This window comes from Amphiura filiformis, chromosome 2, assembly GCF_039555335.1.
Source record: "Amphiura filiformis chromosome 2, Afil_fr2py, whole genome shotgun sequence".
In the NCBI taxonomy this organism is placed as follows: domain Eukaryota; kingdom Metazoa; phylum Echinodermata; class Ophiuroidea; order Amphilepidida; family Amphiuridae; genus Amphiura; species Amphiura filiformis.
In genome coordinates, this window is record NC_092629.1 from 35012825 (window position 1) to 35032003 (window position 19179).

Sequence of the window (19179 nt, forward strand, 5' to 3'; positions counted from 1 at the left end):
TGCAAATTATATGCGATTTCAAGAGCCACCCTAAACAGTGGGATTTCCAAGCCAAACATTTAGAATTTGGGAATTGGGATTTCTGAGGTGTGAAAGGCCTCAGACAAAAAAAAAAAAAAGAGGAAAATTATTTTAAAAAGGTGAAAACAGCGTAAAATCAGGGTAAAAATGCCAAATATGGGCTGACAATAAAAGAAAACACATACATTTTTACAATAAAAAAAAGCCGAAATCAGCTTAAAAGCTGAACTCTAACACCCCTGAGATTTATATGCATTTACAACAAAAAGCTTGGGAATTCCCAATTTTGTACATTCTGATGTGCATCTGGATGGGAAATGGGATGTTCTTTTTGACATTTCATGATTTCACCAACTTCACCAAAAATATTTGAAATTTGGGCAAAATCAGGCTTTTTCTGATTTGTTAAGATTATTTTTACCATTTTTGGTGCAAATTTCTCATGGTTCCTAGATATTTTTATCTAGTTTTTAAAACTTAATAAAAAATGTTCTTGGCCCAAGAATTTTTTTGTTCCGTTGGTCGAAAAATGTTGGGCCCAAAAAAAACTGGTTTTTGTGATTTTCTCCAAAATGAGCATTTTGGCCAAAATTTGACCTCACAGATGAAGTATCATCAAGTCCTTGCCATTCTAAAACTCTATACTTTTATATTCTTTCGACCAACAATTTTAGCAGTTATGAGGCTTAAGGGGGTACTACACCCCTCGATAAATTTGTGTCTATTTTTGCATTTTTCTCAAAAACTAATAACACATCGGTAACAAAAGTTATGTATATTATAGGGGCAAGGAATCCAATTACTACACTGGAATTCCAGTGACCCATGACAAGCGGTTCGTTATTTATGATAAGAAAAGAGGTACCGCTAGGATGTACCTCATTTCCAATCATTAAAACTGAACCGCTTGCCTTGAGTCACTGAAATTTCAGTATAGTAAATGGATTCCTTGCCCCAATAATATACATAACTTTTGTTACCAGTGTGTTATTATTTTTGAGAAAAATGCAAAAATAGTCACAAATTACCACAGGGGTGTAGTACCCCTTAAAAGTTTCAATAATTCCAGGGTTAAGAACACCCTTTAAGGGGTACTACACCCCTGGTCAATTTTGTGCCTATTTTTGCATTTTTCTCAAAAAGTATAGCACATTGGTGACAAGTAAGATATGTATATTATAGGGGCAAGGACAACAACTACTGTACTGAAAATTCAGCAACTCAAGGCAAGTAGTTATTGATTTATTGATCAAATATTGGTTTTCCCTCATTTTTGACTGTAACTCCACAACTGTTGTCTGTGCTGAAATAAAATTTCCAGTGCAGTAGTTGTAGTCCTTGCCCTATAATATACATATCTTACTTGTCCCCAATGCGCTATAATTTTTGAGAAAAATGCAAAAATAGGCACACAATTGGGCAGGGTGTAGTACCCCCTTAAATATCACATCTTTACTTTATGAGGGTAGCTATATTTGATCAAACAAAAAATTCAATAAGTCACAGTGTTGCCCTTCATATGTATTATTATTCTTTATTATCACATTCAAAACAAATGACAAATTGGACTAATCCACTCACAGAGTCCACACTCCCCGTGGAAGATTTTGGAAATATCTTCCCCAGGGGGAGTATGAATTTACAATGGATTTAGCACCAACACTATTTAAAACTCACCCTCCCTCTGTCAGAGCCTTGGGTTGAATTTTTTCAGAGGGTGTATGATATTCAAATAGATCTGCCTAATGTATTCATCCCATTCAAAATTCTTATTCCTTCCTCCAGTGATAAATATTTCCAAAAACAGTGGTTACTAGTGTGGATTTGATACTTTCACCACCAGCCGCATTGCCCTCCTTCATCACTAAACAAAGCGTCTGACATGCTTGAGATATTTATGCCTAACAAATTTTGAGCCGATGTCGAGCTATAGTTTTGGTGACTATACTTGGCAGAATTTGTTAATAATGTGTGGTTTTATGAAAAACAAAATCCCCATCTATTCTTAGATCAAACACCTATTATTTGCTTAGTGGTGTACGTACCGTTTGAATTGCTAAATACTGGGACAAATGCAAGTTGCAATTTTAAAAATGGCTGAAAATTAGGTTACTTTTAGTGTAAGGCCAAAAAAACCCAAGTTTGTTTCCTGTAGCGCGTGCATTTCGTTTTGACGGCTTATTGTGCGCATTACACTTACAAAGAAAAAAAAAAAAAAAAAAAAAAAAATGGAAAAATCACAAAAAAATAATATAAAACACTACTGGAGTAAACATTTACAATAAACGAGCCTAGTGAAAAACTACTGCAGGTTGAAAGGGGGTCATAAATATTCTTGAATATGAAGAAATATGATTTTTGTGTGTGTTGGAGAGACCCACTGTAAAATTCCAATTTGCAACAAAAAAGGTTTTTTTTTTTCATTTGAAGACATGGATAATACAAAAAAAAAATAAAAAAATAAAAACGCATTTCGCATTTGACTTTTTTGACCTGCTACAGGAAACAAACATGTTTTTTTTGTGGCCAAAAACATGGATTTACAAAGAAGATGAAAATGTTTAGCACTTCTGTCTGACTATTTCAATCCAGGCCGGACCAGGGGGATCTTATTTTACATATTGGTTGACTGGAGAAACAGTTTATCAATAGAACTTCAGTTGCCAACACAAGCTGAAACAAGAGAGGCTTTTCCAGTTGAAATCCATACACCCCCTATCAGGGTTTAGCTAGGATAGTTTTGGTGGTGGGTGGCATTTAATGAAAATCTTGCATATTTGGCAATGTTTTGCCAAAATGGACCAAATTCTTGACTAATCCAATAAAATTGTGCAATTTTGGCCTCTGAGTGCAGCTGAGTGGTGGGCTCCAAAACTGAGTGGTGGGCTCTGCCGCCCACCACCGCCCACTGTAGCTACATCCCTGCCCCCTATGGAAGACACGACCTTAATGTTCAAAACAGGGAGTGTAGATTTCAAATAGAGTCACCCATTCAAGTGACCCCATTTGAAATTAACACTCCCTGTGTGAAAGATTAAGGTCATGTCTTCCATAGATAATGTATGGATTTCAATTGGATTAGCCTGTTGTAAATGCTCATGTGAATCTTTGTAACAAAACATCCTACAAAGGTCAGGGCACTCACTGTATTATGAGCGACAGGAATGTGCAGCAATATTGACACCCATATTTCAACTCATTTTACTCAATTTAACCCCATGAGAACTACCTGCTGATTGGCAAAAATGAATATTGTGTCCAATTTTGAACCAATAAAGGAGGGTATTAATAAGATCATCTGCAAATGCAAGTATGACCATAAATAGTTTAAAGCCTAATCATAATTGGCAATTGAAATGAGCAATTCAAGTTATCAACCAATCAGAAATGCTGTTAGATGACCAGTAGTGGGGTTTCGACTCCCATTTTGACAAACTTTGTATTTCGGCACTGAGAATCAAATCTCTCACCAGAATTGCTGTCCGCACTTTGAAAGTTAAGTGCCCCCCCCATGCCCCAACAAAGTTCTGAATTAGTTATTTTCTTCTGGAGGATAATTTTCCTTTGCGTCTTTTATTCTTTCCAGGTCTCTGCATCGGTTGTTTTCCTTTCTTGCCACCTTTCTTGCTCATTGGTTTACCTTTGCCTTTGGCCTGTGGAAGATATAATACAAAATCAATCAATTAACAATTCAAGTTATTTTAACCCTCTTCACATGGGTGTCGACTGCAGACGACAAGTTTCAAATCTTCTTTAGAAAATCAACAATTTCAGAATTGTACATTTTCAAGACCATATTTGGAATCGCCACTGAAAATTGCATTAAAATGAGTACAAACAAGCCTAGTATTGGTTCAGGAGATAGCTCTTGATATTTTGAAAAATATCTGTTTGATCTTTGGAGCATCCGTCGATGCTCCTTTGATGCTTGTTATTAATGAAATATCAACTATTCATTGAGGGTCATTTAAAATCAAAAAGTTCTACCTCCATCATCGCATCACTGTTATCTTACATGTCAGGATATTGAAATTACGCATGATTATACTCTTAAATCTCGGCTGTTTTTAAGATACAGGTGTCCAACTGCTTACTCAGAATAAATATTTTGTTCCTAAACTGGCCTCAAAAAGAAACTTATAATTTTTCACAAGGTCATATCTTAAAATCCTCTCCATAAAATGAACAAAAATTGACAGGATTACTTCAATACTCTACTCTAAACACATGTCAGTAACCAAGCAGTTGTCCAACTGACACAACAGTAAATGCACTGACACGCAACAGCTTCCGGGACCACATTCACAGGCGAATAATTGGAACCCAACAAAGGAAATCTGTTGGGATGTGAATTTTGGTCCAGAAAGGTGTTCCATGTCAGTGCATTTTACTGTTGTGTCAGTTGGACAACTGCTTGGTTACTGACCTGTGTTTAGAGTAGAGTATTGAAGTAATCCTGTGTGCAATTTTGTTCATTTTTATGGAGAGGATTTTAAGATATGACCTTGTGAAAAATTATAAGTTTCTTTTTGAGGCCAGTTTATTTGAGCTCCCTGACATGCTTTGTTTGTTACCATTACTAACCTTGAATACATCTGAATGATTTCGTTTATAATTAAACCCATCTCCTTTGGCTCCGTCATCTGCCTTTGCGTTGTTGCGTTTGTCAGTCTTGCCTCCCATACCCCATTTGCTGTCTTTGTACTGTCGTTTTTTGCCTGGACCTCTGTAAATAAATAAACAATAGATGCAAAGTTGTAATAAAAAGTCTTCAAAATCATTCAACACTCAACCAAAGTGGACTTATTTTTTACACTTTGCCAATTTTGTTCTTTGTCATCCAGCCTATTCAACGTAGCCTGAACATCAGGAAAGCCACCAGTGTTCCAGGGCTTTAAAACCTATCTTTTTAATTTGTAATACATTTTATTGCATTGTGTATTTTCACTTTTCACTTGTTCGTGTTTCTATGTCATTCGCTCTGGTGTTGGTTTATGCATTAGATATTAATCTAGGGTGTTTGAAATCAAACTTTATATTATTATTATATTATTATTTCACTTGTACATGTTGCGATGTACCAAATTCCTTCAATGAATCCATTTAATATTATTTCAATTATTAGTTTTGTCGAAAAATTGCACCAAAATGGATAGCGTTTGAGTTTCCTGGTCTTAAAATTTATTGTGATATGATCGATATCGCGATAAATTTTGTCGCAATATGCAACATGGTAAACCTTAGCGATGCCCACCATTAAGTTTAAAATACAGTTTATTATTTTATTTTATCATTTCCTTTGTTTTTAAATTTAAGATTCTGAGCTCATTGGCTATACACAAAAGGATTATACAGACTTGACAATAAGTATGGAATATGTCTTCACAAAGTGCAGAGACTAGTCTAGAAGGGGTCTGCATAAACCGCATGGGCTATATATTAACTGGGGTGTGTTGGGAGATGGTGTAAAATAATTGACAGGCGGTGGGTGGCATGATGGTCGGAGAGAGCCGGCAAAACCGCTCGGTCGTATGACATTTTCGGCACGGCGACCACCACCTGATAATTGATTGACAGAAAATGTGCTTTCCATGAGTATACATTGTGCTCAATCCTCAAATTTCAATCAAGGAGCTGTGCAATAATTATTAATAAGTGATATACGCGGAGCTTTGGTGCTTAATCGGCCAATCAGATTATCGTTTGTTATAATGATTGTCAGACATTTGAATCAGCCAATCACTTCCTTGTTTACGCTGTATACGATCTCATAATGTGAACAAATGCCATTGTTCTCTGCCAGAGTAACCCACCTTCTTTTTAAATCCTTCTGTTGTTGTCCTTTCCTTTTAGCCACATCACCTCCTTTCTTGCCTCCTCCTTTTTTCTTTCCTTCTAATAATGCATCTAAACTCTCTTTGTTTCCTGCAAAGATTAAAAAAACATGCAAAAACATCAGATTACATACCAGGGTTTTCTTTAAGCATTTTGCTGAAGGGGTATTTTCAAATTTGTTGGACCTTTCAATTGTGATATTTTTCCGCTGAAGGGGTCCAAAACATTGGCCAAGGGTATTTTTTCTATTTTGGAAAACGTTTTTAACAATATTGGGTGTTTTTATTCAAGTCTTGTAACATTTGAACGCGTAGGTTTTCAAGATTTTGTACGCGTAGAACTTTGAACTTTTGGATTTGAAGGGGTCTGCAAAGTGTGTGAATGCGTAAATATGCGTGTTTTGTGCGTTAAAGTAAACCTGTTACATACTGGGCTAACTGTTTTCTAAACTGCTTCTGTTTTTTCAATTTGCCATTTTTCTATTTATTCTGTTTTCTTTAAAAAAAAAACAGTAAAAGATAATACATTATTATGTTTTGATGAATCCAAGTGTACAAATATTGGATACTGAAACATAATAATGATAAAATTGATGCTTTTACGCCCAATATTTATTGGTCTCGCTATGAGTTTTAAAATATTGGACTCGACTACGCCTCGTCTGATATTTTTAGAACACATTGCTCGACCAATAAATATGGGCTCAATCAATCCAATTTTATATCAAAATTGTTTTTATCCCTCTAGTGCAATAAATATTGGCCAGCAACTCAGTGGCTCATTGGGCAATTCCAGTTGAAATCCATACCCAGTGTTGCCAAAACTTGACAGCATCAAGGCGCAGCGCACTGACTCGCCAGGACGCGGTAAAGGATTCTCAAGTAGCCCAATTTTTAAGCTTCCAAAAAAAGCACCTAATACCGGATATTTGGGCGAATTTACCCAAAATTAGAACGCAAATCACCGAATTGGGTGGAAAAGCACTTGACTTTAAAACTTCCGGTACTTACTGGGAAGTTACTGACCGATCAATAAATGGTCACAAAACCCATTGTAATTGCAATTTGGAGCTTCAAAGACTGAAAACCTTTATAAATCGGCTAAATTGAAAGGAAAATACATCAAATTACTGCCGCGGCCTGACACTGGCAAAAGTAGCCCAATTTTAGACAAGTAGCGGCATGCTTTTTTGAGTAGGGGCAGTGGATCGCCGAATAGCCCAATTATGCGCAACTACACACTGGTAACAAAAGTTATGTATATTATAGGGGCAAGGAATCCAATTACTTCACTGAAATTTCAGTGATTCAAGACAAGTGGTTCATTACATGTTTCTTATCATAAATAGCATACCGCTTGTCTTGAGTCACTGAAATTCCAGTGTAGTAACTGGATTCCTTGCCCCTATAATATACATAACTTTTGTTACCAGTGTGTTATTATTTTGAGAAAATGCAAAAATAGTCACAAAATATATCGGTACCACCTTAACAACATTTTATGATCACTTCTATTCCGTTTTCTACTCTTGAGTCTGTGATTTTTGTACGTTTTCCGTATTGCAGAATAATAATGGCTTTAGGCTACTGGCCCTACATCAAGAATGAATAAGAGCCAGACAAGTTACCTTTCTTAAATTGTTTGACGGATTCCATAAGCTCTTTCTTTTCTTTGCTTCTCTGTAAAAGCACCTCATGTTGAACCTGTATGGATGAAATAATGCAAGAGTCAGTGGTATATAAAAACCAACTTGTCAACATTCCAGGCCTGAGAGCGTGTCTTTGAGAAAATATCTGTTTTTGGCGAACAGAGGATCTGGAACAGCTAAAAAAATCTGAAATTATTTAAACCATACATGCTTTTGCACACAACAAGTGTAGGAAAAAATCTGGACGTTGATAAGAAAATCTGGAAACAGATTACAATCTGGTCTCTCACACCCATGTAACATTAACAATCATTAGTCATTCTGAATCATTCAGACAAGTTATTATTAAATAGAAGTTCTTTTTTCAACAAATGAAATCAATAAACTGTTTATTTCTGCACAAATGCTGAAAAACAGATTACTACATGAATAAATAGTCAAGTCAGCGCAGTTGATAGAGCATCAGACTCCAGTGCATGAGATTCCGAGTTCCAAGCCCTGGTGAGGTTGGGAAATTTTCTTGTGAAAGAGGGAAGTGTGGAGAGGGAACTAGCTACCTAACTGTCTCAGTTTACCCCTACATTATTCGGGGACCTGATTCTGGTTACGCTGGTTATACGTGAGCAGACTACCTATACTGAGCTGCATTCCTGAATGTTGTTTAACCCTAACTGTACCAAACAACAAAAAAACCACAGTTCACAAAGCATATGCACAGGCAGGTATCACACGTGATGCGATTGCATCATCATGCGAACAGTCATATGGTCACGGAAAGCTTGGCCGGGCAAGCTACGCCCCGTGGCAAGGTAGGCCCGTGCATGTGTCTGGCACCCGAAGGGTCAGTGGTTCAAATCCGCACCTGAGAAAAAAAGTTTTCTCTTCTTCTTCTTTCTTTCTTTCTTCCTTCCCCCTCGCCAAAAAGCAGCTAGGGCGTAAGGGTTAATTAAAGGTTAATAACTGCGCATCGGTTATTTGGAGGGCATTGTGAAAAATCTAAATTTTGCCTTTGGAACCTTTGGCGCAGCTACGAGGGATATTCCAAGGTCCAAAGGCAAAATGTTTAGATTTTTCACAATGCCCGACATATTACCGATGCAAAGTTATTAAGGGTACATGCCCATGAGTTTCATTCAGGGGCGTGTTTGTAAAACGGCACAGCGCATTAGTAAAAAGAATAAAGAATACTAAAATTTTCACCGGGGTTCGAACCATTGCCAATTTCACTGAATGCTAAAGATGCCTATGCTGTGCCACGGTGACTGTGGTTAACATTCGGCGATTTTCAAAGATATACATATCAACACGTTTCTAGTGTATTGAAAATCATTTTGATTTTGATTTTGGTAGGAATACGGTCATAGAAAGACATATGACTCTACTTGTCTGTTTGTTTTTCATTTAATACAAATTAATTTTGATGAATTGAACTGGTACAACTCTTAGCACTTTCGTGATAAACGACGATTAATTTAGTAATAATAAAATGAAAACGCTGGGTCATTCACGGCGTCATTTGTAATTTATGTCAAAACCTGGGAGGACCACACACATCCGTGCTGCATGTATACGTGCTCAATCGATACTCAATGATCCATACAATAGCGTTTGAATATACCGCCCTGCTTGACACATCTTGTCACTTACGGGAAGATATACTATAGGCTTACCCTAATAGCTTACAATAGATACCCCACCGTAAATAGCTCTGTTCGTTATCTCGCTGTGCTAGTTTATACACGCAGCGTACAGACTTTTGAACCATATTTTGTTCAAAAATGATAGGAAGGGACTGTTTTCAGCTAAAATGTTGGTTATCAGCAGATGCTTAATGATACCGGGAAGTGTTGCAGAAAGGTAAGCGTACTCTTTATTTATTCAAAATGTGTATATCAATAAATTTAAATTTGAAATCCAAAAAGTAAATGTCAGGTCAAAATTCTCACCTTAGAATTATTGTGAAGTAAAATCAAACCATATTTAGGCTCCGCAAACAACGTCCAATTATTCCCATTGGTGTTTGCTACACATGCATATAATAAATTATGATTTGGGGCTAATTTGAGAAGAGTTAATGCCTCGAGTTTCAAAATACACGGAGTGATGTTTTTTTGATCAAAACAGACAATTCAAGACTCTGTAAAAACAAATCAAGAATTTTCTGGGATAATTGCAACTAAGTGCAATGAAAGTTATGATCTAAGCTACCAGATGCATCATTAATTTCCTGACTATGATATTTAGTTGTGGGAAAAGATTACTTTAATGTTTTGGCGGGATTATTTCCGCCAAAAATTTCAACCAAAAAGAGCATGTAGCCTTAACCTCATTCATAACTGTCACTTTCATCTCTTCACTTTAAAAAATATCACACAATTTTCCTCAAAAATAAGCAATTTTTACGTTTTGCCTTTTCAAAAATCAGGCTAAAACAGGACAACCATTTCATTTCTACTTACCTTCTTGCCAAATTTCCTGAGTTCTCTTAATTTCTTGGCCTTCTCTGATTTCTCCAGTGACAGCTGCTTTGCAATTAGTTTTTCTCTAACCTGTTAGTATGAAAAAAAGAATTATAATTTGTATCAAGGTTCATCTAAATTGTGTCAAGGATTCACTAGGATCCACAACATGTTCATCTATCAGGGCACAGTTCTTTGACCCCAATGCATATGTACATTCATTGCATGACCTTTGAAATTTTGAGTACAAAACCTCATACTCTGCAACTTGAGGTCAAATTTTGACCTATGAGTGTTTAATTGAGGTCATTGAAGTATGTCAATGGGATGAGGCCATGGTGGTCCATAGTGATTTCCTGATGTACAAAGTGATATAAGTGAAACGTCAACTTTTTCGACACCAACTATTGAGGACTGTTAGGTCAAAATTTGTGTAAAAACACAAGGTCATTGTCATGCCCAAAATGCACAAATCAACATGTGTAAGGTTTACATGGTATGTTTAAGACAGAATGACGCAGGTAAAGTTTGTTCGGCTTTTATTAGGCGGAAATTATTCGGCTTTTGTTACTGTGTGAGTCAATAAAGTCCCAACTCACGCTCGCGTAAATTCACATAAGCGTGCGCCGGTCACACATTACACAACTAGCATAAGCATTGCGCCAACCGCATGCATGCCATTCTATATCAATACACGGTGTTATGAGTCTTATTTTTTCAGCCTTATATAAACCGAACAAACTTTAATATATTACACAAAGACACCAGGTATTGAAACAGACAAATGGGCTCACTGAACGTCAGGGTTGTAGCTACGCTGGGCGTAGCGGGCGGACTGACCCGGCACTCTAAATTTCCAAATACCCGGCACTCCAGTCTCAAATGTTTCAAAATCAATGACCAATCAGTATAAAAATGAGCAATTCTTATCAAAATTTCAATTTTTTTACCATTTCATATAAATTCACCCGGCACTAAAATTTGCCTAGCTAAGCCTGCTGAACGTGCATGGATCTTGATGGACTCAGGGATTAATCTAACTGTCCACATACGACAATGTAACCAAACGATCATGTGACAGGGCAAATTAAATACAAGCTTATGGATAAACTTGCACATAAAAACAATTTCAGCAACATTTGTATTCATGTGAAATGATAAGTTTGCTAAACTTTATGTATTATAATAGTTGTATTACTTCATGTATCTTGAGGACACAAAAGTCGTCTTATATTATTAGTCGACTTTCTCCCAGTCCCAGCCATAGTCAAAAGTCATTAATAATTGGTGACTTAGTTGTAAAACCCTACATACAATGCACTTTCAATATTGGGAAGGATTTTACATGTTGGTAAACTAGATTACAAGCATTAGAATGGCTTTTTTTTTAAACTGCCTAAATGAACGTGTGAATTCAGCCTTATAAGGCCCAAAACAGACTGAAAAAATGCGTAAATATGTACAATAAAATAGCCTGAATTTTTGTCGACCAAATTTACGCATTTTTTGAAAGCCTGAAAATTCTAATGCCTGAAACCTGATTATTAACTCTTCCATTCCAACAGTTCTTATCCCTCCCCCCTTCCCCGTATTACCAAATATTCCAGTACTCACTTTTCTCATGTGTTGGTCTGACTTGGCCATTTCAGCAAAATAATCCTCTGGTCTTTTAGTGGACATACCCATTTCATGAAGTTTTGGCAGAGCTTCAAGGACGGCATGCTGAGCTTGACGATAGCTGTATAACATAACATAACATAACATGACATAAATCAATAATAAGAACAAGGGTGGCAGGCATGTACCTGAGTGGTGTGCCATAGGTCTGTGGGTCTTGATTCCCCCGACTGCTCAAACAATTTTCCAATAGATATATTTCTTGCTGGCTAAAATTGCTGATCCCATTTTTTTTGGCTAGGGTGCTCAATAAGAATATGAAAGCGGGGTGGAGACCAAAGTTCTTTTTTCAAAGTTTTTTTTTCAAGAAAGAAAGAACGGTTTACCAACCCAATATGTCACAATTAAACAAGACAAAATCACAAACCAACTTGGAAAAAAAAGCAAGGGACTCAGTGTCCTGGCATGGGAATTGAACCCGCAACCTTCCGATCTCCAGATGGACGCTCTAAGCAATAGGCTACCAGCTCCCACTGATAAACGGTGGTTAAAACTGGGTCTAATATGAGCAGTCAAGGTATACAATACACACAAACAGATATTACGCAAGTACTCAAGTGAAGGAGATCATTACTGATGCTCAAAAATTTGTTTCCCCAATATAATATAAGTAAAGTTCATTGTAGGTAATAGGGCTACGCATCCTACACACGCACAAATAAACACAATGGAGAACGATTGCTCACTACAAGAGGAAACTGAATACCGTATTTCGTCAAATAGTCACCCCCCTCAAATAAATGCCCCCACCACTTTTTTCAACCAAGATGTTTCAAAAATGCTGATATTTCCATGCTATCTTGTGTAGTAAGCTTACCAAGTTGCCCACATGGTCGATAATAAGCGTCAATAATTGGTGAAAATCTGGATTGAAACCGGAAGTGAACCAGAAGTCAGTGTTTCTAGTTCATAGTTCGTCATTTTTATGTGAGTTTTAAGTTTATCTAATGATTTTAACGGGAATTATCGTTCTAAAATTGACCTTGAGTTGAATAAATGCCCCGGTCGCCCCCCTTGGGAAAATGTAACGCCCCTGGGGGCGTTTATTTGACGAAATACAGTATAATTAATAAGAAAGAAAGATATGGTTTTCAACCAAAATAGCACATCACTTACAATCCCATCTCTCGTCTGAAATCATCATGCACTTCATCTGGATCTTCCTCTTGTCCTATTAATCTCTTGTTGCCATCACATGTCACGTCTAATCTCTCAATCCAGTCCAGATTAAGACGTATATCGCTAAGCTTATCCTTCAACTCTTCCTATAAAGTATAATAAAGTTAAAAATGTTAGTCAAGATGTTTAAAATATTCATTCTACCTTAGTCAAGATCAGGCCTAAAAAAAATTTGTTTGATTAGCGTAACCCGACCAACCCTAAAAATAGGCCTGACCCTAGACTTTTTTCCTTATATTTGTGCAAAAAAAAATGTTTAAAAAATTGAAATTTATAAAAAAATGTTTAAAAAATTCCAATTTACAGCTTAAAATGTGTGAAAAAAAAAATTTAAAAAAAATTGCCAACCGACCTACCCTAATTTTTTTTTTTTATGTTGCCTCAGTAAAGGCCAGAGTAATGGAAGACACATTCGTCCACGACCGAATCAGAGATTTTTTGATATTTATCAACACTAAGATGTATTCTTTCACTTGAAACTGATAAAATACAACTTGCTAATATTTATTCGTATTTTTGCTTGATTTATTTCACTCTTTTCAACTCTAAAAAGTCACATGACTCAAGACAGCTTAGTAAATTGGCGGGAAATAATGAGTCAGAAATGCGCTGAATGCTGAAATATTGTGATTACGTCTTGCGATTCGTGTCGCGTGACGCCAAGCGCAACTCTCTTGCGCGTATGTCCAACGCAGTAAAGGCGCATTCGGTATGTTGTTAACGCCAGCAAATGTGGTGTAAACAAAACAAAAATTTGCAGTCAAAATGCCACTTAGATTTTTTTTTATTTTTTGAATTTTGGCGCACTGAAAGCAGACATTATAGATTCATTGGTGCAAAAAGATGCATATTTAGACCATGCACCAAATACAGCTTTTTCAAGTGTGAAAGTCTTACCGTTTTAAAATTTAAGGACGTTTTGTGCATAATTTTGACATTTTTTTACTAAAACGTCGATTTCTCATAGTTCACTTTTGACAATATTGCGCGATTTTTGTGACAAGATAACTCAAAAAATATGCAAGCAAAGGGTTTACTTTTTGCACTATCCTTTAGATTACATCAAAGTCTGGGGAAGGTTTTTTTATTTTTTCAAAATATTTGTTTTAAACAAAAATATACACCATTATGTGCAATTTTTAGCTTAATAGAGTGACAAAATGGCTTTTTTCACATGTTTTTTTTAAAATTTCAAAAAAAGAGACGAATTTCAAAAAATAAAAAATCCTTCCCTAAGTTCATGTCTCTTCTTCATGAAAAGCTAACTGAATATTTTTTACTCCGAACGGATTTTTTTCTAAGTTGTCACAAAAAAATTGGGGTAAAAAAGTGAATTTTTGTGATTTTTTCAAAAACTTGAGATTTTTGAACAAATCTGACGTCACCATGGGATTCCTTGACTCATTTCCTTTCCAAAAATGTATAGTTTTATATACTTTGGAGGTACAATTCAGAAATAATGATGCTCGAAGAGGTCCATGTTCTCTCCCATTACTCTGGCCTTAAACCAAGGAATTGGGCTATTCCATTTAAAATCCACACTCCCCCATGGAAGATTTTAGAAATATCTTCCACAGGGGGAGTATGAATTTCAAATGGAATTAACACATCAGCAGCTCCATTTGAAACTCACTCTCCCTCAGGTGAAGATTCAGCTTGAATCTTTCTCAGAGGGTGTATGAAATTCAAATGGAGTTGCTACTAATGCACCCATTCCATTTGAAATTCATACTCCCTCCTGTGGCAGATATTTCCAAAATCTTCCATAGGGGTAGTGTGAATTTTAAATGGAATAGCCCATTGTGTACATTTGTGGTTTGATTGTTATTCAAAAATCAAGCCAAGGCTAGAATTTTGACAAGGATCCACATATTGATTCTCAGAAGTTCAAAGTCACTTTCTAACACTAGGATCCACACTATGCTCATCTATCAGGGAACAATTCTTTAACCCCAATACATTTGTACATTCATTGAATTACATTTTTCATCAAAACTGCATGTACAATTTTTGACTGTGAAAACATAAAACCAGACCTCTGCACCTTCTGGGGGTTCAGTTAAATCAAATATTGCATTATAAGTCTGGTCTTAATTTGAGTTCGTAGAACTTTATTCACACATTTTTTTATAGAATTTAGCTTCTGCGAGCTTAGGCATTAATCGTGAATGTCCCAAACAGGGTTTCCGCACCTTGAAGCCTTAAAAATTCAAGGACTTTCAAGGTATAAAAGCATGATTTTCAAGGACTTACCACAACACTAAAATCATCATGCGGCTCTCCACGTGGCACAAATTAACAAAAGTGACAGCTCACTCTCCACTCCCCAAATTTTGTCAAAATTATATAAATAGGTAAAATTTCAATTTTCAAGGACCTTGTGCAATATTCCAGGACTTTCAAGGCCTGGAAAAGGTGTTTTCAAATTCAAGGACTTTCAAGGACTCTCAAGGAGCGTGGGAGCCCTGCCCAAAATGATGGGCGGACAGGTGGAGGACTTGTATACCTGGTACTTTCTAACGCCTTGGACTTTTATAATTACTTACCTCATTATTTATGTGGGTTTTCGGAGCGTTTGCCTCGTAATTTAATCCAGCTTTGATTTCTTTTCTTTCAAAAGCTTTCTGAAGCTGTATGAAAAACAAAATAATGTGTGTCATTATTATATATAAGAAACAAGAAACAAGAAACATGATTGAACAGATTCAGCAGGATCGGTCAGGGTTTGAATTTGGCTGTATCGCATAGCAGTTTGTTCCTTATTTTGAAGCAACTGCTACCCAATTTTGCATTTGTATAGCAATTTTTATAGTGCTTTAGTAGATAGAAGTATCCTGATTGTGATGAATAAGCCATTTAAATGAATTCGAACCCTGAAGTTTACGCTGGAACTACTTCTAGCGTCGGTTGCCAATAGCAGTCATTACCAATCAAGTGTTGATAAGGACAATAGTTGTTAAAACGTATGCGTACATGTAGTGAACATTCTGGGTCAAAGAGAATTCTCACCTTAGGCAAGCCCAAGGCTCAAACCCTCGCCGATCGTATTCTCCCGGGCGGCAGCGCAATGCCCTCAACAACTTCAACTAGTCCGAGGTGCTGACGATAACACTCCAATCGCCATGCAATGTACATTTTGTAGTAGGCCAGTGGGACAACGGAACCGCTACGTGAACAAGCTAAACGGTAAACCCAAACTTCAACGGGACAACGACAAGTCCTCAAACATTCAAAATTTGTAGTTACTACCTAGTCCGAATAATCAGACCCAGAACAAAATATTAATTTCTGACATGATCCTGTTCTGGGTCTGAACTGTTTCCATATGGAATCTTGATGGCAAATAGGACAAAAGAAGCACATGGTTCTACTTGACGGCTAATAATCCCTATTCATGTTACGTGAATCACGCTATTGTGGACCATCCTTCTGATACTTGAGTGTTTGGACAAGCGGAACGGTCTTTTGTCTACCTCTCTGTTTGTATTTTAACAAACCAGGAGGTCGAAATCGTCCTCCTCGCCGAATACGAAAGTCAGCGTAATAATACGGCACTAGTTACTACCCCGGGGTATGTCTGGTTCCATACAGCAATACGCAGTATTGCTGTCTGGTACAAGTAATTCTGCGTGAATTGAGACGTCGGAGCAGTTCAAACACAGAGGACTAGCCTACGTCCTAACTCCCTATATCCTACTATCACTCAAACATGGAAATCTCTTCACGAATTCACTCACCTTGTGATCCTACATCATCAGTTGAAACAAACATCTAAGTTTCCAAAAACAACTTTGACATTCCTCAAAACTACAAGTAACTTCATAATAAAAAATTGAAATCCTACTATTACCCGTTATTGAAAATTTTGTTCGATTTATGTCAACCAACAGAACGCACGAGGCGAGTTCAGTTGACCAAAATGGTAGCTCCTGCCTCCTGGTCACCTCAGATATGACGTCAGTATCAAGCTGCTTATTAAATATTTATGAAACCGACCACATGGTCACAATCGGTGGATCGGATTGGTTGAAATCAACGCCACATGTTTGACCTTACAGGGGTCAGAGATACATGCATATTCATGTATGAAAACAGCGATGCGGATATAGTATCATCACCGGGACTGAGGAATGAGACATTTTCGATGTTTGTACCGGGGAATTTCAGACACCATGGACACAGAGACTCCGTGGGACCACGAACGAACTACCCCCATTCACGCTGTACGAAGTTAGAAATAAAGGAGACAGTTAGCACGCCAGGCACCACTAAGCATGCAAAGTGCATAGCATCGGACTTTTGGTGATCCCCGTTATCTTTTTTTGCTGTGTGCTCATTAAATATTCATGAACCCAACACGTCATAAACATGTGGTCTTATTCGGCCGATCAGAATCGTTGCAATTGACCCGACATGGTTTTATGAATGAAATGATGACCTTTACAGTGCAGGGCTCAGACATATGCATATTCATTTATTTTGTCATATATATTCAAGATGGCTGCACTGCCCTGGCGAAGACAGAATGAAAATCAATGGTTCCGTATTGCCGTTTGAAAATGGACTTTTTTCTGGCGTCGAACGAGCAAAAAATTCAATGACTGAAAATACTCAAATTTCATTTATCTGTAATTTTGGTTATAATTTGTTGTTGGACATGGTATATTTTTTCTGACTTTGCTGGAAGCTTATTTCAAGTGGTCATGATGGATTTTACTGCGGAGGATCCAGTTTTTCATCGGAGACAGACAATATGCACAAGGTGTTTTAAAATTACCAAATTTTACATACATTTCACCGATCCTACCTGTCCTAGGGCTAGGCTACGCACACAATTCGTCGGTTCTGTGCACGTGATGTCATGCAGTGGGTGCGTGGGGCAGTGCTAGGAAATTTGCATAATTTTAACTTGGTACCGGTAAGAAGTTTGATTGTGGTGAACGAGCTCAACTTCAACGGGACAACGACAAGACAAGTACAATGAATCAAAGTTGAGTCAAACGTTCAAAATTTGTAGTTACTACTAATTAGACTTGCTTGCCAGTCCTATATACGCCTGTATATTAAGGACTGGCTTACGCCATTTTGGATGTCAATGGGAAATACACACTTAACGATTTGCGCCGGTTAGAAACTTGAAAAAAAATCTTTAAAATTTTATCAATGTATATAAAAGTGGTACCAACCTTATTGTGCTTGCTAATTTAAGACTCGGTTGAAACAAAATTAAGGATCGAATGCATTTTAGTGTCCAAAAAGGTAAAATTATCGTCCAAGTTCGGTTCTGAGAGGGGTTTAGAATTTGAATCTACAACGAACATATCCGATCTTTGCGATCAAAAACACAAAATTACAACTTTAAACATACTATTGGCAAAAGACATTATTACCAAACAATATAGAATAGAAAATTTGACATCATTTTCTCAAAATATTGAAGAAATTTGCTCACTAGACATCGAAAAAGTACGCAATCCAATTCCCGTTCAAACGTGTGAGAAACTGAAAGCGCATACACATGATACAATGATACATAATCCCGACTACTACTAATACTATACCCCGTAGTTACTACTTACTGATGAAGCGTTGCCATTGTTCATGGCATGGTTACACTTATAGTCTACATGCATGTATGCCAAATAATACATATTTTACAAAAATAAAAAGTAAGCTTAAATTTACACACGAAGTATCCAAATTCGGAAGCCCTACATTCATTTCCGCGTGCATGTTTGATCATGAAGATGCTGAACAACATAAAAACGTCATCACTCATAGACAAAAAATCACCTCAATATACTTACCTCCACATCTGAATCTTCAGTGATTTCTTCACTTGAATCCTCATAAGAATCATCAGAATCTATTGTCTCTTCTTCCACACGTTTCTTCATTTTCTGTTTTCGACTGTGCGCTGCCATGATAAATAATTCCTTTCGTGTCAGGTGCACCAAGCTCCTTACAGGGCGCACACCACCAAATTGTTTGGAAGCAAAATAAACATCATTACACTAAATTATCATTATGAAGAGCTTTAAACATGCATGCATTCCGGAAAAATACAGCACTAATTTTTTTGGATCAAAAAATATTGTCCTGTTTTGCCAAATGAAACATATAGCTAAATATAACTGGCAATGAAAATAAAATTTTAGTGGTCAATTTTTGGAAATAACTCAAATCATAGGGCCAAAAACATGCATTTTATCGACCTTTTTCGTATTATGTGACCATCAAGTCCAAAGACTTGAACAAAGGCTATTAAATTTCAAGTTATGCATTCTAATTTTTGGAAAACCCATTAACCAATTAGCAGAAACATTCTTTGCTATAAAACTCAATTTCAGCCAGAGATGG

The 19179-nt window shown here is 36.8% G+C and overlaps 1 protein-coding gene across 1 annotated transcript; it reads right to left on the reverse strand.

The window, feature by feature from the left end:
- Window positions 1-1529: 1529 nt before the first annotated feature.
- On the reverse strand, window positions 1530-18751 carry LOC140146133 (uncharacterized). Its single transcript, XM_072167891.1, has 9 exons — window positions 18627-18751; window positions 15366-15449; window positions 12757-12905; window positions 11578-11701; window positions 9964-10053; window positions 7484-7559; window positions 5835-5946; window positions 4606-4747; window positions 1530-3674 (listed from the first exon to the last, which is right to left on the reverse strand). Exons 1-9 carry the CDS (start codon window positions 18741-18743, stop codon window positions 3558-3560), a joined length of 1011 nt encoding a protein of 336 aa, XP_072023992.1. The 5' UTR covers window positions 18744-18751; the 3' UTR covers window positions 1530-3557.
- Window positions 18752-19179: the final 428 nt, after the last annotated feature.